The sequence below is a fragment of the Mesoplodon densirostris genome, chromosome 6, assembly GCF_025265405.1.
Source record: "Mesoplodon densirostris isolate mMesDen1 chromosome 6, mMesDen1 primary haplotype, whole genome shotgun sequence".
Lineage (NCBI taxonomy): Eukaryota > Metazoa > Chordata > Mammalia > Artiodactyla > Ziphiidae > Mesoplodon > Mesoplodon densirostris.
In genome coordinates this window covers 30,848,373-30,871,447 of record NC_082666.1, presented here as the reverse complement: position 1 = coordinate 30,871,447, position 23,075 = coordinate 30,848,373, and the positions used below count along the sequence as shown (strand labels likewise).

Genomic DNA, 23,075 nt, shown 5'->3' with positions numbered 1-23,075 from the left:
AGAGAAACAAGCCATGGTGTGATGGGTGTTAAGAAATGAAGAATCCACTCTGGGTCCTGTGGTTTGATGGCGGTGGGACATTAAACAGGTCACAGTGCCCAGTTAGGTAGGAGACCTTAGGGCCATGGCAAGAGCACCTGGGCTTCCTGGCAGAGTGAAAGGGCAGAGACCTGTGGTTCAGTCACTAGATGCAGACGAGCTGCAAGAGAGCCACCTGAGATTAGAGAACAACAGCAAAGGGACACTTGATTTGTTCTACTTTAAATAAAGTTTCTAGAACCTAGTGCTTTCAAAGAAAAAAAAATCACACCTCAGCTTCAACGTTGGTCATTTCAACATGGAAATTAAAATATTAAACACATTATAGGTCCCATCTTTTTTACGGGACCACCTCAAGAGTGTGACTTGTCCACAGGCTTCAGGGAAGCTTTATGTTATTTTCTACTCAAGGCCAGTATTTTTTCTTTCACTCTGTCTAATAAAATACTGTCATGACTACAGAGACAATAAATTTATCCCAAAGTTTACTAAACTTCATCCTTACCAGTTAAGAGCTGACATGGGTCCTACTTTAAAAAATGTCTATGTTCCCTCAGGACACTTTTGTATTTCTAGTTCTTAGTTTTAAAACTTAGTTTAGAATCTACCAAGAAATTATCAGTTATCAATTAAATACTGAAATTATCGGTATTTAATTAAGAAATTAACAGTATTACGGGGTATTACTGTGTACCCTGTAAACTGTGTGACTTTTGGCTACTTAAGAAACAGAGACTCAGGTGAGCCCCGACACTCTGTGGATGCCCCTCCACCTTCTCTCCGTTAACTGACTGCACACTTCTAGACGGAAAGTCTCCTTCTTGGTTGAATCCAGTACTTAGCACCCTAAGCAGCGTACTGGTCAATAAATGCTGAACCTAACCAAAGCATGTGACTAGCCTGGAATTTTCTCTTTATTCTACTAACATTCTTGATTTTCTTTTTTTCTTTTCAGTGCCTTCCCCTCACCCCTGGGTACCAGTCACAGGCACGGGTCATTGCTGCAGGCTGCTCTTCAACCTTCTGGCCGCACTTTGAACAAAATAAGCAGAATTTGTAGCTCTACCCACACTGCTCCCAGGCAGGTATGAGAAGATGGGCCAGAAGAGCTTTCACTGTACATCCTGTACTGTGAGCCAGTAAAAAAAAAAAAAAGAAGAAGAAGCGGGGCACAGGTGGCAGCAGGAAAGGTAAGCCTCTGTTCTTACACATCTATTGGCCAGGGCTGATGAGGCCCACTGGTCTCTAGCTTATGATGTGCTCTTTTTTTTCCTGACTGGCTAGTATTAATGTCTTTACCAAGACTTCATTATAATGTGGGAACACATGCTAACAAGGTCAGGTCCAAATCACCAGAATTAACTTGAAACATTTCAAATAGTGGCTTAATTTTCAGGTTCATTCCCATTTCCTTCCATTGACAGGTTACCTTTAATAGTAATTTTGACAAGAATCATTAGCATCATAAACTAAAATTCTAGTCTCTGAATACCCCATGCCCCCACCACATCTATTCAATAAACATTTATTTGGGATCTATTATTTGCTTAGCCCCTGTAATATCACCTCTGTCCTGGATTCTTTCTCTAACAAAAGATAGTCAGCATTCGATGAGCAGGTGCCATCTGCAGATGTCCATTTGGAATGCTGAGCAATAACTACAACTACCCCTGTAATCTCTACTGCAGACCCCAGGCAAAAGGAGAAGAAAACCCCAAGCGCAGATGGCTGGTTCCCTCTCTAGCTGTTGGCCCAGCTGGCCTCACAGCAGTTCTATTCTGAAGTTCCAAAGTTGAAGGATCCTTCTGTAAACCCTTAACCTTCCCAACTTCTTGGCAATCTCAAACTACAAATCTGAGAAATTATTCACATGAAAGGCTTTTACATTTTCCTAATATACTTGAGTGACTTGATACTTATCCACATTATTTTGCCAATACTGTAAAGAACATGTTGAAGTTTGTCATGTGCTCAAACTCAGCTTCAAATCTGCTAAGCGCTTCCTACTAAGGGTTACCTGATGAACAACAGTCTTGCTACTACACTCACTTTTGTTCTCACTTGAGGAAATTGAGAAGGAATATTTCAAGCACTGTTTCTCAAAGTGTGTCCTGTAGGAGAACAGTTCCTCAAGATGCAATGAAAAAAAATAAATTTTAAGGACAAATGAACTGACCGAAGGTCAAGTAAGCCAAGTTAAACTGGTTTCAGGTGTGGGGATGTGGAGCTTTTAAACAGGCTGATAAGCACTGTGGCTCCACAAATTGGGGGAGTGGGGTGGGTATGGAACGCGCAGGAACTTCCCAAACTTTTCTGACCTCAGATCCCCTTCTTGGAGTACCATCTCGTAGCCCTGGTGCTACAGGAGCACGTACTTGGGGAAACCCTGCTTACAGTAGTCTTACATAAATGGGATGGCATGTGGAGCACCACCTACAGAGCAGAGAGCCTAGTGAGCAGCAGGTTATGGGGAAATGTTCCTTCACCCCAGGAGGCTCCCTACCCTGTCTGCTTGTCACTACCTCAACAGAAACGTGTGTTTCCACTTGGTCTTGGTTTACTTTCTCAGATTAAACTATAAAACTATAAAACTCAGATTAAACTATAAAACTCAGATTAAACCTTTAAAAAGTATCACCAAAACTAGAATTGCATTTAATTTTAAAATGAAGTATCTTATTAAAATATTATTTCCATACATGCATAACTGAAATCTACTTCTACCACCAATGTCCATTCCGAAACGTTTTTCTTGATGTAAAAGTAGGGCTAGTTTCAAAATATATTTAATATGCTAGACTTTAAAACTTGATGTTTTCAGAACTGTCTTCCAACACTTGAAGTTTTTAGAATTTATGAAAATACAAAATCACATGCAAAATCAGTTTGAAAACAACTGAGGTTTTAAAGTGCAGTTTAGTTCAAACAAACAAAAAACTCCAGCTTTGCTCCAGTGGTAAAAATCTCTGCCTTTGTAATTTGATCCCCATGTGCATGCAAATCTTTTGTGCCACAGTCTTCCAACCTCACCATGGCCATTTTCTTCACCCTTTCCTTTCTTACTGCTCTCCTGAGCCTTACTGATACTATTAAATAATGTTAGTATCAATTACATTAACCCTTTCAGAGGGCAAAGACTAAATATATAAATATATATTCCTTATGAAAACGGTATTCTTGAGAATCTGAGTTACAGGGAAAGGACACAATTGCAGTCACTTTTAGAAAACTTACTGCCATGATAGACTTGTTCAGACTTAAGTTCTTAAAAGAAAATGCAGAAGGGCCCAGGAGGAAATGCACAGCAGTTAAGGGTCCCAGGAGTCTTCAGTTTATAACCACCACTTATACAGACCCTGCTGCAAATTGTTACATTCTTACCTCTGGTTTAGGGTAAACTGACTGAAAACCAACACCCACCCCACCCAAACACACATACACTTTAAAGCCAGAGTAAATAGTACACACAGTCTCTGAATTTCAGTGACAGAAAAGTGGTATCTAAGCTACATTTAATATACTATTTAAATATAGTTCTCAGTACAGCAGAAGGAAGGGAATGCAGTGCAGCAGGAAATGCACATTTTGAACTACCCCAGGCTTTACACTACTTTGGGGGCCTTGGGGCAAGCTGCCTAAGCTTCTACGCCTCAGTTTCTCTTTTTTTTTTTTCAATTTAAGTATAGTTGATTTACAATGTTATGTCAGTTTCAGGTGTACAGCAAAGTGATTCAGAACACATATATGTATTCTTTTTCAGATCCTTTCCCATTATAGGTTATTAGAAGATATTGAATATAGTTTGCTGTGCTATACAGTAGGTCCTTGTTGTTAATATATCTTATTTATAGTCATGTGTATATGTTAATCCCATACTCCTAATTTATCCCCTCCCCCTTTTCCCTTTGGTAACCATAAATTTGTTTTCTATGTCTGTGAGTCTATTTCTGGTTTGTAAATAAGTTCATTTGTATCACTTTTTTTTCTAGATTCCACATATAAATGATATCATGATATTTGTCTTTCTGTCTGATTACTTAATATGATAATCTCTAGGTCGATCCATGTTGCAGCAAATGGAGGCTCAGTTTCTTTGTTTTTGTTTTTTTTCTTTTTTGGCCACACTGTGGAATCTTAGGGATTCCACAGGGATTGAACCCGGGCCCCAGGCAGTGGAAGCACCGAGTCCTAACCACTGAACTGCCAGGGAATTCCCAAGCCTCAGTTTCTTAATCAGTAAAATGGGGCTAACACTGATACCCATCTCAGAGTTGCAAGAATAAAATGAAATTTATTCTATGAGGGCAGACAACTAGGGAATGAAAGCAGGGAAAACCCAGTGGTCTGCTCTCATATTCCATGCCCTTTCCTTCCCCTGGGAGACCACCCATCCTTACAGCATCTCCTTTATGCATATGACTTAGAACATTTTCTGAAATCCAGTTCTGGATCTTCAACTGCCTATGGGAAATTGCTACATGGAGTATTAATATCATCTCAAACTCAGTTCACACAAAATTAAATTCATCTTCCCCTCCCCATATTCTAGTCTCCATCTCAACTCCCATGTCTGTCAATTATAATACCCTTCTTCCACTATACAGTATTCTAAACCGGTTTTATCCCTCTCCGTTATCCCACATATCCAGATTAAGTCAGGAGAATCTGTCCTATTTCAATTCTATAATGTCTCTTCTGTTTCCCATTTACAATGTTGGTTCGAGTTACTGAACGGTTTCCAGGGTGGCCTGTTTCCCTTTCTCTCACTTCAGGAATAGGCAAGGCTCCGATTAATCCTCCTTACACTCTCTGAAAAACCCTCCATGGCTGCCCATTTCTCTCCCCTTGGAATAGTAGCCTTCCCTACATGTTACATTTCTCTTTATTCTGGCCAGGTCTCCTTTGCAAACGGACACGCAGTCAGTTAAAGGCTTCCTTGCCTTTGTTCAAGCTGTTCCTTTCACTGGAATGTCCTCTCTTGTCCCTGCTTTATACTAAAATCTGTCTATCCTCCCACATTTTCTAAACCCATCCTTCAAAGCCAAATCAAGGATGATTTTCAGGAAGCCCACTCTCCAACTAGTCCATCCTTTCTTAACTTCTCCACTGAACTCCTAACCACCCAATTTAGCCTCTCCTTATTGCTGTTCATTTCACCCTTAACACTCATCTTCCAGACACAGTTTAAAAATTTTGGAAGTCGAGGTCCTTTTTCCAAAACCCAAACACAGGATTTTTTTAGGGGGGTATTAATGGGTAGGAGAACATCTAAGAGCCTTAGTTTACATTAATATCATAATGGCTAAGATATTTTCATGGGGTGTGCAGTTTGCTACAAGCCTGTGAGATAGGTTTTATTATTGTTCCCATTTTACTGCTGGGGAAAATGAGGCACAAAATGTTAAAGAATTTGGCCCAAATAACCCAGCTGGTGACAGAGCCATACGGTCTGGCTATACAGCCCACACTCCTGCCAGTACAAGATGGTGTTTAATTCTCAGATTCTAATATCCTTTTAGAGCAGCAGTAGGGAAAGGATTTCTTTAAAGGATGGCAGAAGGCTACTTACCCATTAAGGGAGGATCATTTAGTTGGGGATGGTGAAGTGAAACACATATAGCAGACTAAATTCAACTGAATTTTATATTAAGAAAAGTTTTACCTCAGCAATATTATGTTTAAACTATTTTGCTATTACAAATAATGCCACATGTAATCTAGCATTTACTATACTTTTGGATTACTAAAGGGTGTCAACTTTTTTATGGCTTTCAATGTATGTCATCAAACAGTGTCCCAAGAGGGTCATACCATTTATTCAGCAAATCAATAAAGTATACTTGAGTTGAAACCACATGAGCAATTAATATTATCCTGTTAACTACCAAAGTTACAGATGAAAGTGGTGTCTATGTACCCTTAATTTGATTTGATTATTAGCAAGACTGAACATATTTACATATTAGTTTACTAATTCTCCTTCTGTAAAGAAGCAATTTTTATACTGTGAGAGGTCTTTACATCATAGAGGTATTCTAAATAATGAGTGAATCTTCAGTTTTACTATTGCTATACCAAAAAACAAAAACAAAAAAACCCCAAAATTAAACAGGAGGAAAAAAAAGACACTCTCTTTCTCCTCTTCTATGCTAGTATATTCCACTCAGTATTACCGCCCCTTAAGTGCATCAGGTAGGGGTAGAAAGAAAAGGGATGAAAAAGAAAACTTTAGGGGAAAGGAGGGAAAAAGAAAGAAAAATGAGTACCAATCGGACAGAGATAAACACACAAAGAAGTGAGAAGAGGTAGAAAAGGAAATTGAGAGCTTGAAAGGGAAGAGGTTATAGTAACCCCCAAGTTTCTCTTGGGTCCCACTGTTGTGGGAAAACTGATTACCTACTTAACCATTATTCCAACCTTAAATGCTCTTCTTTATCCAGAAGCTATGCTTGCCTCAAAATGGGAAAGAAGCAGTGGGGGTGGGGAAAAGAGAAAGACGGGGCTTCAGCAGTGGCTAGACCAGTAGCACTGGGGAAATAGGAAGATAACTGTGTGACTTTCAACTATGAACTGTGAGGTTTTATAATGGAGCTATAAGCAAAATGTTAGGAAGCACCATACAAGTGTGATTTTATAGGCAGAAGAAAATGACAAAACTATGTAGCAGATACCATTGGCTGCCTACTCCGTCACCACTCTCCCCAACACCCCCAAGCCTTAGTGGCGGAGTCCTAATTTCGCTCTGGTATTGCTCTACCCTCCACTTGACTCAGAGGGAAATCCTGGTTAGTCTAAGTTAGAGTGCCCTTGACTCCCCCTTGCTAGAGACTGTTTAGGGATGAGTATGCAGCCCTCCCTAACTCCTACTGAAAGAAAAAGCACTGGAGATCCGGCAGCTCAGCCTGAGTCTGTGAGAGTCACATCCATCTTGGGATCACAAGGGGAGCTACGTGAGGGAAAAACTAACTTCCTTAAATGACAAAAAGAGACAACTCAGGTCCGTGTTGACATCATCAAGCCACTGAATTAACCAAGCTGGAAGCCACCCTACCTCTCAACTTATAAGAGATAGTATAAGTTTTCCTTCATGTATTAGCTATTTAGATTTAAGGTTTTTCATTTCTTAAAGCTGAATCATCTTAAGTGATTCATAATGAAAAATCTTACAAGATCATTATCATTACCATTATCATAATGCTACCAAAAAAAAGAAGCAAACTTTAATACCTTCCCTGCTATCTTGAAGTAAACATATATTTTCAATTTTTCCATCTTTTTGCTGTTTTCCTTATTTTACATTATACAAATGTATCCAGAAATCAAACAGGTCTGTTCAGCAATCTTCAGCATATCTCGCAACCTTAAAAATTAGGATAAGGCCTCCCTGGTGGCGCAAGTGGTTGAGAGTCCGCCTGCCGATGCAGGGGATACGGGTTCGTGCCCCGGTCTGGGAGGATCCCATATGCCGCGGAGCGGCTGGGCCCGTGAGCCATGGCCGCTGAGCCTGCGCGTCCGGAGCCTGCGCGTCCGGAGCCTGTGCTCCGCAACGGGGGAGGCCACAACAGTGAGAGGCCCGCATACCGCAAAAAAAAAAAAAAAAAAAAAAAAATTAGGATAAAAATAGCTTTTAATAGTTTCCTTATTAAATAAATGTCTAAATATTTGATTGCAGGATGTTATAGAGAGCAGCTAAGAAAAAGTAATATTATTTTTAAAATTCCAGTAGTTTATCAACCAAATGTTTTTTTTTTGTTTTTTTTTTGTTGTTGTTTGTTTTTTTTGCGGTATGTGGGCCTCTCACTGTTGTGGCCTCTCCCGTTGCGGAGCACAGGCTCCGGACGCACAGGCCCAGCGGCCATGGTTCACGGGCCCAGCCGCTCCGCGGCATGTGGGATCTTCCCAGACCGGGGCACGAACCTGTTTTCCCTGCATCAGCAGGCGGACTCTCAACCACTGCGCCACCAGGGAAGACCCCAAATGTTTTTTTAAGTAAATCTTACTATACAGCTGATATGAAATCAGAGAGGAGTCCATCGGGGGAAAAAAAACACCCCCTAACTTACACCTCTACAAGTACACTTGCTTCACACAGGAGACGTATACCTGCAACAGACAAACTGCTTAAGACTGCTGTTAAAACTTCTGTTGAGAATCTTCTTCGAAAGTATTTGTCCTTTTATGGAATTCCCTGGCGGTCCAGTGGTTAGGACTCAGTGCTTTTTCACTGCCTGGGCCTGGGTTCAATCCCTGGTGGGGGAACTAGGATCCTGCAAGCCGCCAGGCACCGTCAAAAAAAAAAAAAAGTATTTGTCCTTAAAAAAAATTTTTTTTACACTGAAGCCCTTGGTTTTTTTTTTCCTTTTTTTTTTAAATTTACTTATTTATTTTTGGCTGTGTTGGGTCTTCGTTTCTGCACGCAGGCTTTCTCTAGTTGCGGCAAGTGGGGGCTACTCTTCGTTGTGGTGCGCAGGCTTCTCATTGCAGTGGCTTCTCTTTGTTGCGGAGCAGAGTCTCTAGGCGCACAGGCTTCAGTAGTTGTGGCACGTGGGCTCAGTAGTTGTGGCTCGCGGGTTCTAGAGCGCAGGCTCAGTAGTTGTGGCACATGGGCTTAGTTGCTCTGTGGCATGTGGGATCTTCTGGGACCAGGGCTCGAACCTGTGTCCCCTGCATTGGCAGGCGGATTCTTAGCCACTGTGCCACCAGGGAAGTCCCTAAAAAAATTTTTATATTGAATTTTACTTATTTTTTTAATAAGTAACTACTTTTCGTTTTTAAAAAATTTATTTCTTTTATTTTTTTGGCTGTGTCGGGTCTTAGTTGTGGCACACAGGGTCTTTGTTGCAGCGTGCGGGCTTCCCTCTAGTTGCGGCGTGTGGGTTCTCTCTCTCTAGTTGTGGCGCACGGGCTCCAGAGCGCGTAGGCTCTGTAGTTTGCGGCACGTGGGCTCTCTCCTTAAGGCGCTTGAGCTCAGTAGTTGTGGCATGTGGGTTTAGTCGCCCCCCGGCATGTGGGATCTTAGTTCCCTGCAGGGATTGAACCCATGTCCCTGCATTGGAAGGCAGATTCTGAACCACCAGGGAAGTCCCTATATTGAATTTTAAAACATCAGAGTCACTACGGTTGGAGTTTATCCACATCCATCCATGAAAGGAAAGAGATTTGAACAAATTCACTAATTTGTTCCAATATTTCACGAGCACCTGACAGGTACCAGGTACCAAGTAAGCACAGAGAATAACAGCAATGAACAAAGCAGTCATGGTCCCTCTCCTCATCAACTCAGTCTAGACCAGGGGTTAGTAAACATTTTCCCTAAGAGCCACAGAATAAATATTTACACTTGCAGGCCATAAGGTCTCTGTCACAACTAACCACTCAACTCTGCCACTGTAGCATAAAAGCAGTTATAGACAATGTATAAATGAATGCATGTGGTTTTATCAATAAAGCTTTATTTGCAGACAATGAAATTCAAATTTATACAATTTTTATGAAATAGATTTCTCATGTAAAAATCTTCTTTTGATTTTTTTCATCCATTTAAATATATAGATACCATTTTTAGCATTCTTAGCTTGCAAGCCATACAAAAACAGGTAGCTGGCCAGATTTGGCCCATGGGCTGTAGTTTTGCCAACTCCTAGTCTAGACATTAACTGCATATTGCTTTAGGTGTTCATAGGGAAAATACATAAGGCTGTGAGAATTTAATGAGGAGACATGGCCTGGTTTGAAGGATCAAGGAAGCCTTTTCCAAACAAGTGACTCTGAGGCTGAAACTTAAAGGATGAGTATCAGGCAGCCAAAGGCCAGGGAGAAAAGCAAAGAGCCTTCCAAACAAGTGAAAAGCATGTGCAAAAGCTCTAAAAGAAGAATACAGTCTCCTGAAGAATCTGTGAGGTGGGAGCGAGCACAAAGAGTAAGGAGAAGCATGGTATGAGGCGACAATGATGCTGGAGAGAGATGGAGACCAGCCCAAGCAGCACCGTTGGCTAGGATCCGTGATTCTGGTCTCTGTCCTAAGAGCAATCAGAAACCACTAAAGGGTTTCAGGTAGGTGGGGGACACAATCCCCACACAGCTTTGGATTTTTTTAAAGAGATCACTAAGACTGTGGTATGGAGAAAAATTAGAAGGAAGCATGAATGAATATGGGGAGATATGGAAGCAAGGTTCTGGCCAGAGATGACAGAAGCCTAAACTAGGGGGCTGGTAGTGGAGTTTAGAAGGTAAAAGAGGCGAGATATGGTGACCAGATACGGAATAATAAGAGGCAGGTTTCCTATGTGCCTCCGGTTTCCAGTTTCCACACCAGGATACTGGTATCATTCAGTGAACCAAAGATACTGAAAAAGATGTGTGTGTATGTGCCTACAAATTTTGAGTTCAGTTTTGACATGCTGAGTTTGAGTTGCTTACAAGACATTCTAGTGGAAGTGCTAAGTAATCAGGGGATACATAGCTCAGAGGCCAGGAAAAAATTGGTTTCAGTTCAGTAGTTCAGTTTGGGAATTGTCAGCATATGGATTGTAATGGAAACCAGAGAAGGAGATGGAATTATCTAAAGAAAGGGTGTGTAAGAGTGGGTTTTAACCTAGGCAGAACATGAAAATCACCAGGGGAACTTTAAAAAATACCCCTGGACCAATGACATCAGAACCTCTGAAAGGAGGACCCAGGAATCCGTGTTTTTTCAAGTTCTCTAAGTGTTTCCTATGTGGAGCCAAGGTTGCAAAGATAAGAAGACTTAAGACATTAAGAATTAATACTAACTATAGAAAGCTCAAGAGATTAAGTGACTAAGTAGGTTTCTAGTCCTAGCTACCTCATAATGTATCTCTCTGACCTTAGACTACTTCTTATCTCTACATTCTAGTTTAGCTCAATAGAAAAGAGAGATAGTAGGCCTAGTTTATCTCTAATAGAGATAAACCAGAGCCCCCAAAATCTGAGCCAAATTATGAAATTGAAATATTTACTTCTTCTTTTGGGGGGTGGGGGGGTTGGAGAGGAAGGAGACAGTAAAATAGCTACTAACCAATTACTAGTAATAGAGAATATATTTCTATAAATAAATATCCTCTAAGCCAATAACATTTCTAAATGATAGGATTAACACATCAAATAGTATTTGGTAGTATTTGTTAAGCCTGGGAACTTTTTAACTGGACTAGTTTTGCTGTATTACATTATGTCATTCTCCAGCTAGTAACTGCAGCAAGTTCAAAAAGGCATGACTTTAACTTGGACATTCCTTAATTAAAAATGTTATTGAGTGGACCTTTTCTAAAGATAAAATGAACTGCAATTTATGATATGGGAAGCATGTATGTGAACGTAGAAAGAAAAGCACAGGACTCACATTCAAAAGACCTGGGGTAAAGTTTGGATTGATCCCTTAGCAGCTCTGAGACTTCAGCCAAGTCTCAACTAATGTCCAAGTCTCAACTGCCTCCCCTGTAAAATGGAAGTAAAGTCAACTTCAGAGTTACTAGAGAAATTAAAACATGAAAATGGCTGTGAAAAATAGGTATACAAAAAGTCTCACCATTTTTACATTACTTTCCAGCCAATTTTAATATTAACTTTGATTTACATATTTGGAGGAATGGATCTTCAATGCTAATAGCTTAGTATTCAGAAGAAGAAGAAAAAAATAAATTGTCTTCATGCTGTGCTTTTTTAATTCCAGTTAGAGCAGGTCTACTTTGCTGGACACTCTTCAAATTTCATTTTTACCCTCTGACTTCAAAGTTCACAAAGCAGAAGGAGACTACAGTACTAATAAAATTCTGTTAAAGAACAGTTAACATTCTCAAAAGTTAACCAGTATTTGTGAACCACTTGATTGTTTTTCATTACTCCTGAGACAAGATATGAGAGCTAGAAAAACACAGTTAAATACTTAGCTCTCAATTTGAAGACATGGGACGAGACCAGAGACAAGACCAATCTCTCCTAAAGTCAGAGAGATATGAGGGGCAGTTTGTTCAACCAGAAAGATTCCCCTCCATCCCTCTCACAATTTCTAAGGTTAGAACCAAAGGACACAGAACTTCAGAGCACTTGCGAAATCTCCTGGCCTCCAAAGCGCTGCTGTGAGAAATGATGATCTAGCCATTAATGACAAAGACTTTTGGCAATTTGCTAAGTAATCTTTCAAAAGCCTCCTTCATTCAAACTGGTTTGTCAATGGGAAAGAGCATTTCATAAATCTGAAGATTTACAACTGAACTTTGAAGTTTAACATTACAAGAATAGAAATTATGTCAGGTTATAACAGAACAAACGAATTATGGAGAGTTGGGAATAAATTTTAAGAATCTTAAGGAGGATTACTGCTGTAAAAAGAAACTCATGACTATCTCACTTTTATGTTCTCTTCAAAGAGATTTTTAGGCAAAGGCTATCATGTATTGGCTTGTGTTGAGCAATTACTAATATTAGCAAGTAACTTGTAGTGGCCACAAATAAAAAAAATAATTAAGAGTTCTATAAGAGTTCTATAAATATATCTAAGAGTTCTTAAGATTCTTAGAAACACATATATGATACTGCACAAATAATTTTGCCAATAATTTCCTCCTTCAACAGTAAAATACAAGTAAGTATAGAATGTGATGCTTTTCTTTTATCTAAATCCAAAAACAGGATAATTATTTTGATGGCAAATTATGATAACCAGACACTGCCAAGAAAATGAAAATAATTCCAGAACAGACTACAAGAGATGAAGCAGTTTGGAAGTCAATAAACTCTTTTATGAGAGTCTACAACATAGCAAGAGACTATGAGGGAAAATAAATTATATGTATTTCAAAAGTGAATTCCTACTACAAAGAGGAAACACACTATATTTACATTGATAAAACCTGCCAGGGCTTTAAAGTTGCTGACGATACCACTGAGAAAAGCTAAACTGAACTGCAGATTACCTCAAAGCGCATTGTTTTGATGTACTGTGCAGGTTATCATCAGAGTTTGCAGACAAGCTCTTTTAAGATGTTATAGCCACTGCTCCAACTAAAATATAAGCACTGAGCGGAGCACCAGGAGAAAAGAAAAAACCTGCTCAATTTTGCAAACTGATGGTACCATTGACAGAATAGGAAGGAATGTGGGAAAAGCAGGTGAATTTTAACTTAGTTCAAATTTGAGCTTTGAAGAGGGTGGCATGGTGGCATTACTCAACCAGCTCATGGAAGTAAAACAGCACATAGTTCGGGACTGGATTCATATTAAATGTTACTCGCCAGCCAAATGTTCAAATGTTCCAATCTGTGTATCTATATTCTGTTCATTGACTACTGCTGAGCAACTATTATGTACAAGGTACAGTGAGGCACTGCAATGGATACAAACATGTGAAAAATAAAAACAGTTCCTATACTCAAGAAGTTTACAATTCAGTAGAAGGGATGAAAGAAACATTCTGCCTGAAAATACAATCGAGGCCTCTATTTTGTTTCAACACAACTCATACAGATACTATATTATCCTAACTGGTGATGCTACTGAAAGGAGCATTAAAATGCAGCAGATTGGTAACATTTCACAAATGAAGAATGATGCCAAAATCTCAAATAAGGAAAAAAAAAATGATGACCAGCTCTTTGGCACGAAACCTCAATGCTCCACTTACACTACAAGTCCCTAAAGCTGAACTTAAAGGCATGTGACAGCTGTTGATTGGTTATAGGAATCCACAGAAAAAAAATGCACCCTTCGGAATGCATGACATGCATCTTGTCTGTAGAACACAGCATGAAGGAAACAGTGGCTGCAAGAGGAGGAAGAAGCAAGGAAAATATATGGGACAGCATTCTGAAAAGTAAGATGTGGAGCTAGTCAAATGCAAGACCTGTTAAGCAGAGTTTTGGTCCAGCATCCATCCCTTCCAAATTTAATTGATTAAACACTGAACAAGCCATCCATAAACTATCCAATACTGTCTTAAAGGCATTTCATCTCCAAAAGAGGATGCAAAATAACCCAATTCTTAAAAGAAAGGCAACAGGAAAGATACCTTTTTGGTGAAAATAATATTTAAGTAAATATTAGACGAATAGCACCCAACTAGATTCCTCCCTCTCCCCAAAAACCTCTGACCAGTTGAAAGGTGCTGTGTGATTCCACACCTTTATCTGTTAATATGAAAACTGTGGTCTACCGACCTCTCCTTCTTAACGCCACTACATATAGTTTTTCTCTGTTATTCTAACTGAACAGGAAGGTTTAACTAACTAAACCAGTCAGCCTGACTATGATCCTAATAGGAAAAGAAAAACAAATCAAAAAAAAGAGTAAGCAAACACCCAAAAAAGAAGTAGACAAATAGGATGGATACTTAATAAAACATAAATGTCCTCCATTCATCTGCAATTCTAGTCATTTTCTCTCTAACAGATCTCATATTTTCAGAACAAGTATGCAGGTTATTTAAAACTGAGTTATATATAGTCATTTAGAAGCAGCAAAACACTTCTGGCATTATCACAGATGCTAGATCTCTGAAGGAATTTTTTTTTCCAAACTAGCATTTTTCTTCACCAAGAACGGACCAGCCTTTATTTCTAAAAACAAGAGCCCTTGTATCCCCCCAAAACAAACAAATCAAAGACCACAGTTACATTCTACACTAATGAAACTGTGAGATTACATCCCAGGCGTTGTCAGAGCCTATTTTTCATACACCACCACCAGACAGTTAGATGCAGTATTCCTGATTGCTTTTTATCGTATTTGTAAATACACTCACTAATCCACTAAATTAGGTAATTTACAAACAGGTCCTCTTAGTTATTAGTGGCCAGCAGTCAAGTCCTATTACGTTTGATCCTTACACAGTTGTCTAAACATTTCTATCCAGGTTAAGGGCTCGGATCGGCAAGAGAGGGAGGTTAGCGAAATCCGGATGGGGGCAGGGTAGAAGCTGGGAGAAATCTCCGCATCTCAGCCCTCAGCGACAACACTCAGCCAGTGCACACAGAAAAACTAAATTCGGCACCTCTTCCTCCTGTTACACTGGCAACAAAGAGGGAGTCTCCGTAACGATCCCGTCACCCACCAGGTGCCCAATCTCCTTCTCAGCCCAATCCCCGCGCTCCCGCAGGGGCCTCGGAGTGAGAAGAGGCCGCGGTGCCCGGGGTCAAGGCACAAAGGGGGGATGGGATGGGGTGGGAGGCGAGCGGCTAGAATCGGAGAAGCGGGTCGTAGAAGGGCTCCGGGATCCGCTTAAACACTTGAACCCGGACGGGGGGCGGCGGGCAAGAGAAAAGGGACAGAATATCTAAGAGCAGAAACTGTAATAAGGTGGGAGAGGGGTGAACAGCCCATACTGGGGGTACTCCTCCAGGGAGCACAGAAAATAGTCTGTGGATGGGGAGGCGGAAGACTCCAAGGAGGTAGGAAGAGAGGAGCCAGGCCCGGAAGACGAGGGAAGGGGGTGCCACCAGGGGCAGGGAGCAGACGCCCTTATTGCCTCTACCTGCGGGCTGGCGGGACGGGCCGCTCAGGTGTCACTGGGAGGAGGCAGCCAAGTCGGCAAGGGGCTGGGCAGAGCTAGGGGCACCCTGGGGGCCGCGCAGAGGCGCTTGCGAATCGGCAGCCCTGGGAGCCAGCGCGGGGGCATCTTCGGGACAGGGGGAGGCGGGAGGGGGAGGCGGGAGTGAGGGTCTCTGGAGTGCACGGTGGGTTGAGGGGACGCTCGCAGGTAGTGGGAGGCTGCGGGCGCCCGCGGCACGGCGCGGGGAGGCATCCGGGCGGGCGGCCGGGAGGCGGGAGCCCCTCACCTGCGCGGCTGAGGAGGCGGAGCTGCAGCAGCCCATGGCGGGGCCGGAGGAGCCCGGAGGCGGCGCCGGGCGCGCAGCTACGCCCCGGAGCCCCTCGGCATGCGAGCCGGCGGGCGCCCGGGGAGGGCGCGGCCTGGCTCCACACGGCTCGGCGGCGGCGGCGGCGGCGGCGGCTCGGGCGGCGGCGGGTACTCAGGAGGCGGCGCGGCTCAGGGCGGGCGCCGACCACATCCCCCGGCGGCGGCTGTAGTGGCTGCGCGGCTCCCGCTCCGCTCCTGCTGCTGCAGCTGCTCCCCAGCGGAAAGGGGCGGGCGGCGGCGGCGGCGCCTCCCCCTGTCCCCCGCCTCCGGCCTCCCGCGCCCAGTCCCTCTCCGGCTCCCTCTCCCCGGCCGCCGCCTTCTCAGCGCCGCGCGCTTCTCCCATCAGACTCCCCGCCCCCAGTGCAGCGCCGCGCGGGCGGCCGGGCGAATGCGGCCAAAACGAGGCCGGGCCCTTCGGCGCGCGTCGGAACCTGCGCGGTGCCGAGCCCATTTAGCGGTGGCACCGAGGCAGAGCGCTACCTCGGTGCGAGAGGGCGCCTGAGGCTGGGGCGCCGGAGGGCTGGACAGGCTCGCAGCCGAAATGGGGTCGGGTTGCTTCCGGACCTGGGAAGCACGGGCGAGGCTTGCGGAGCTGCTAGCTCTCCCCAGCAGGCGCGCAACCCGAGGACCCTGCTGGTTTCTTACCTCTCAGGTGAATGATTTTATCCAGGGGAAAGCGAACGCAATAAACCCCTGGAGAAGTAGTAGGTGATTGAAGACAGGGAGAAACAAGCAACTGTTGCTACTCGCCCCATTTTGCTGATGTGGAAACTGAGCCTTGAAGGGCACCAAGAGCTTAATGGAACGCACCCAAGGTCGAAATTGTTATAAAGGGCCGAAAATAGAGAAAAGGCAAAAAATTCTACAGGTCTGTCAATTCAGAGCCATATTGGATGTAAACGAAACTTTTTATACAGAATAGTCCACAAAAAACAATAAGCGAGTATTAATTCATCATGTTAAAACATATGTATGCTGAGGGCACACTAAGTTCCGGTAATTTACAGGCACTGGGAACAAAGAAGTGAACAAAAGATCCAAAGTTTCTGCTCTCTTACAAGTCCCTGTTGATACATGAATACGCTATGCAGTATCAACAAGTTAGAGTAGGTGCGGTCACCACCTTCAAGAAGTCTACAACCCAAGCCCTTGAGAAATCGTGTGAGATGAGAACAGTTAAAATGTGGCAGGAGTAAAACTAAAGATCCTGCTTGATATTAAGAGAACCATTTATGAGGTACCTTTTTATGTTTCCTTTCATCCTGTCAAAGAATGTCTTAAAGACAGAAGCAGTTAGAAAAGAAGAAAAAACGGAAGAGTATTTGCAAAGGAGACTCTAGAAGGCCTGACTTGCCAAATGAAAGACAGCAAGTTTTAAAGACTATTCAAAGACTAAGAGGAAAAAAATAGCACAGAAGTAAATTAACTTCACATGCCTTGAAAGGGAATCTAAGCAAAGGAAAGTCAAGATGGGAACGTAGGGACAGCCAAAGAAAAGGCCAAAGAAGAATTCCCAGTTGGTGTGTTTCAATACCATTTCCTAGGTCTGTGACCAGGGATGCATCACTTCTGCCTCTTTCTCCTGGTCTGTGAAAAACGGGTAATAAGGATGACCAGGAAGGGTTGTTGTCAAGATTAAATACTATCTGAAAGTAGCTATTTGGACGGTAAGGACTTAATAAGTACTGCTTGAGATTATTCTTCCTCTGCATTCTCCTTATGTTCCCTTCAAATTTGATCAGAGGGTCCACCATACCACTGGGCTGGTGAATCCTAAGTGTGTTACCAGTAACCATTAGGCCATTAAATAGAAGTGAAAAAAATAAAACTTTAATGGCTCTGGTCTCAATTCTGACTGTAAACTCCACAATTAGATTGTAAACTCCCTGAGAACAAGGGAAAACATTTTCTCCTTTGTATCTTTCTCAGCTCTCTCAAATGTTTGTTGAATTATTCAATGCAGCCAGGAATAAAAAACTTTCCCTTGAGATTTTCCCTCAAAGCCTCAAAGTACATCTTGTTTTTAACTGAGGGAGGAGGCTGAAAGTAAAATTACAGTCTTGAACAAGAAGCCATCTGTCTTCCTTCTTTATAATCAAGGAAAGGGCAGTTGTTTCTCTTAGCAGAGTCAATATGGGAGCATTTCTCTCAGATTATAAAAATCTTTTTGGCTAGTGTAGTTATTCTACATAGTAGCTAGTGCTTATTTTGTAATTAGAACTGCAAAAACTGATAAATACGTAACAGACTGTGACAAGTGCTTCAGAAAAAAAAAATGCATTTCACTTTTTTGGGAGGTCTCTTTCCTCGACAAGGATGATGGGTGTATATAATTGAAAGGGAGCACGTTCCACTGTCCTTGACTGATCTGAATTCCAGTTTTCCCTTTAAGGGTTAATGGAACTAAGAGTTCTAAGGTTCTGCTAGGTGCTTTGTCAATATACTAATTATGTATATATGTACCATATATGCATATGAATGTTATGTTTTTAAGTTATACCTTGTCATTAGCATGAAAGAAACTAACAGCTCCCAAATTAATGTTCTGTACCTTCTAAGAATGAGTCTCTTTCCCACCCCTCCCCCTACCCAAAGAAGCCTCATAAAAGGAACGATTTAGAGGGGGGCAAATTACTGCTTCTTTTCATTCTTTCTCATAAACAAGCACACACAGTATTCAATGAAATTAAATTACAGCAAATTCAGAAATCCTGAAAGGGAATTTTTTTCCACTAGCTAGTGATCAGGGTACTGATCTTAACCACCCTGAGGTGTCATCAAGGCAAACCACTTGGGAAAGACTTGGGTTTGTTTTTCTTTTAAGAAAAAGGGGTGTTAAAAAAAAACTTATGTAAGAACAGCATCTGCACTAACCAGGATAAAATTATAAGGTCTATCAATCTTGATGCTGCAGGGTAAAATCAGATCACCAGCTGAGCCAGCCAGAAATGCTTCCCAGTGGTCTAGTATTGCATAATTGGCCATGTGAATTCCAGGGTTTCCAGCTTCAAATGGAGGGTTTGGTGCTGGTCACTCACCGAGGGAAAACACTGAACTAATGGTCTTTCCGGAGATTTTAATAAAGCCCGACTCATCCTTCACATGATTTCAGGTTTGGGGGTAAAAGAAATATAAATGCATCCATATGTGTGTATGTCTATAACTGCTCAGAAGAGTCCTCTATTAAAAACAAAAATTTTTAAGCGTGGCATTTGGTGCTTTGGCTGTGTTATTTACATTTTAGCACATACTGTGTTCACAGCCGCATCCCACACGAGCACATTTGCCTCGGCAGAGCCCTAGCTTCCATGTCCACCTCACAACCTCCTCCTTCAAGCTATTCGCATATCACCCCTGGGAAATGCTCCAAAAGTGAAAGCTAATTGTAACCAAGGGCTGTAACTGTTCATTCATTACCAGAGATGCAAGAGCAGTTCTCTATTTGAGAAGACTGAAATGTATCCCAGCGTCCTAGTTAAACCCTGAAGTTAGAAACCCCTGAAAAGAGCTTCCCTGAACTCAGGCATGTGGCAGAAAAAGACAACATTGTTCCCAGCAAGACTCCAGTGAGAATCATAATTCCTTAGCTGTGCAACTTTGCTCCTGCCCACACTTGTAAGTTGATGTCTCTCCAGTGTTAATTAATAACTCTGGCTTTTATTTATTTTCACTGGGATTTCCTTTGCAAGATCAGACAACATGTAAGTTCTCTAAAAATACTTGCTGTGAACTTGTGTTCACAGGGGTGTGGCACTTCCCTATTACTTTTCTGAAAGACATTTCTTTTAAATCTGTAGTTATTCATTTATTCAGTTTGTTTTTATTGAGTCCTTCTTATGAGCTAAACATGTTTAAGTATCATGTATGCAAACATGAGTCCCAGGGATCTGACCTAACATAAAACTAGTGTTCATTTTTATTTTGGGGTGATGGGTGAGGAAGGAGGGGAAGGAAGGCAGGATTATGAATATTCATTTGAGAAGGAAAGAGGCAATTTGTAAAATAGGGAAATCCATTTATTTAACAATATAGTTCTTGAGCCATTATAATGAGCCAGATACTAGCTAGATGCCAAGGATTCAAAGATGAATGAAGGACATTCCTCACCCTTAAGTCGTTTTACATTTTAGTGAGGTGGAAAGACATTTAAGCCAAGAATGAGAGTATGTTATGTTTAAATATAATGAGAAGAATGAGTCCACATGCTATATAAGCTCAGAAGCCACAGATTATTTTGTTTGTAAAAAAAAAAATTGCTGCATTGTTTTTTCCCATTCCCCTTTTTTTCTTACCTCCACTAGACAAGTTCCCACTGTGTATCATAAGCCTAGAAAAGAGCTTGGTACCCAGGAATGTGTCATAAATATCTCTTCAATGAATGAATGAATTTTCTCAGTATAAGTTCCTGGAAATTTAGATTTGTAAATTAAATGCCTACTAGAATGTCTCAAAGAAAAGTTTATCTGAAACATTAAACAATTACTTTTTTTAAATGTTTGGCTTTTTTTTCTATAAAGCAATTGGAATAAAAAATATTTACTTATATAACACTAGAAGTATGAAAGTGTCTTTCTTTGGAAGACACTTTACCCTAAAACCTTAGTAAAAGACAGATAGGATCAATTACATAACCCTTTTAAAACTCCTAGATGCAAAAGGTTCTGTAAATAAACACAACCAACAAACAGATAAGTAATACTTGCAAAGCAATACGTAAATGGTTTACTGCTGTGGTCTGAATGTGTCCCCCAAAATTCATGTGTTGAAATCCTAACCCCAAAGATGATAGTAGGAGGTATAGGCCTTTGGGATGTGCTTGGGTTCATGAGGATGGAACCCTCATGAATGGAATTAGTGCCTTATAAAAGAGGTTCCAGAAAGCTCTCTAGCCCTTCCACCGTGTGAGGACACAGTTATGATCTGTAACACAGAAGAGAACCTTCGCCAAAACTTGATATGCCAACACCCTGATTTTGCACTTGCACACTCCAGAACTGTGAGAAACAAATTTCTGTTTCTCAAAGAAATTTTTTATAAGCCACCCAGTCTATGGTATTTTGTTAGAGCAGCCTGAATGGATTAAGACATTTATTATCCATAATACTAAAAAAAACTCCTACAAAAAAAAAAGAAAATGGGCAAAGGGCATAGCAGACAAAATCTACAATGAAAGAAATACAGGGACTAATAAAATGTGAAATGCTGCTCAAATTTACTAATAATAAAACTGTAAGTTAAAAAAATTAGGAGCTATTATTCCTTACCTAAAACACTGGCAAAGATTTAAAAGCTTGATAATATCCAGTGTCAGAGAAAGTCACAGTACTCTCACATACCATTCATGGGAATATAGTTACCTCTTTCTGAAGAAGAATTTAAGAATTTATACCAAACTTAAAAGGTGCTTTTTAAAAAAAATCTCAGCAATTCTTCTCCCAGGAATGTATCCAACAGCAATATACTCTTGTTTTTAATAAGGAAAAGTTTGGGAAAACCTAAATTTCTACCAAGAGAATATTAGTTAAACAATTGGTTAAATAATAGGAAATACTATACAGCTGTTAAAAAGCATGAGATAGATTGGTATTTACTGACAGAAAGATAACTAAAATATGCCATCAACTGAAAAAGCAGTTTATAAAACAGTATCGTGATGGAATCTAGTATTTATGTGAATAGTTTGTACGTGTGTGTGTATGTGTTTGCAGAAGAGGTTGTGAGGAATATGTACCACTCTGTTAAAGCTGTTACCTTTGGAGAGGGGATGGGGGTAAACTGGAGTGAGATAGAGCGAGACAGAATAACTTTCTGAATTATTGTTTTCTGTATTGTTTGTAGTTTTGACAAAAGCAGGTATTGTTTTTTAAACTGTATTAGAATATTTTAATAAAATAACTGCAGGGGGATGGGGTCCTCACAAATGACCTATTAATCATGGAGAAAATATGGAGAAAGAACAGATCACTATTAATCAATGTTTAAGAAAGGTAATGAGCTGGTCCTTGAACAGTAGGTAAGTTCAAAGGCACAAAATGACTTAAGCGAAAGTGCAGGTTTAGAAATAAGATCTGGGAATTCCCTGGTGGTTCAGTGGTTAGGACTCTGAGCTGTCACTGCTGAGGGTCTGGGTTTGATCCCTGGTCGGGGAACTAAAATCCCACAAGTCGCGTGGCACGGCCAAAAAATAAATAAATAAATAAATAAATAAATAAATGAGTAAGATTTGTTGGCTGTTCCAGCTATCCATTGTTGCATCACAAACCAAACTAAAACTTGGTGACTTAAAACAACAATTATTTATGATCACCTGTCATAGTTCTGGGGACTGAGTGGGCTCAGCTAGGCGGTTCTCTCTTGGGTGGCTCTCGTGGTTGCAATCAGACAGGGGACAGGGCAGAAGTCATTTCAGAGTCTTCCACTCACATGTCTGGTATAGCTGATGCTGGCCGTTGGCTGTCAGCCAGAATACTTACCGTGTGACCTGGGTTGCCTTGCAGCATGTGGCTGGGTTCCAAGAGTGAGCATCCCAAGAGAACCAGGCTGACACTGCATTACCTTTTATAACCTAACCTCAGACAGCAGATAGCATGACTTTTGCTGTAGTCACAGGTCCATTCAGATTCAAGGGAAGAAACTAGAGATGCCACCACCACCCTACCCCCAACTGAAGAAATGTCAATGTCACGTTGTAAGGAGAGTGTGTGGGATGGGAAGCTGGGAAGCAGAGCCAGGAGCTCTCCAATTTACTATGGTTCCCAACACTCTCTCAAGTCTCTTCTGACAGGAGTCAGCTTCTCCCATCTACTTTACCCACTGGCATCCATAAGCCTTGGAGTTTGTACTTCCTACAGACAAAAGGAACAGGGAATTTGGAGCAAAAAGATAATAAAGGGAGATTTTTGCTTTAAAAAGATCGCTATGATGATATCTTACAAGGAGGTCTAGAGGAAGGAGAGATTAAATAAAAACAGTGGGTGCTAAAGCTGTTGCCCCTACCCATCAACTCCCTGCTCAGTTCAGCAATGCCTAAGTATGATTGACAGGAGTCCTCCATATTCTTACCAAAGCCTTCAGTCTTCAGGATGCTCTCAATGGGCCTCAATTCTTATAGAACCAGATCCTCCTATGCCTGGCAGGGACTAGGAAGGAAATTACTAGGCCATGG

The 23,075-nt window shown here is 41.4% G+C and overlaps 1 protein-coding gene across 3 annotated transcripts in view; it reads right to left on the bottom strand.

The window, feature by feature from the left end:
• The window catches only part of SLC44A1 (solute carrier family 44 member 1), a 205,699-nt gene extending 189,531 nt beyond the window's left edge, over window positions 1–16,168 (bottom strand). Inside the window, exon 1 of one of the 3 annotated variants that reach the window (XM_060101140.1) lies at window positions 15,831–16,168. In XM_060101140.1, the coding sequence (XP_059957123.1) occupies window positions 15,831–15,866 (36 nt within the window). In that variant the 5' untranslated portion in view covers window positions 15,867–16,168. The remainder of the gene's footprint in view (window positions 1–15,830) is intronic. The other 2 variants (XM_060101139.1, XM_060101141.1) reach the window with 2 other exon arrangements.
• Window positions 16,169–23,075: the final 6,907 nt, after the last annotated feature.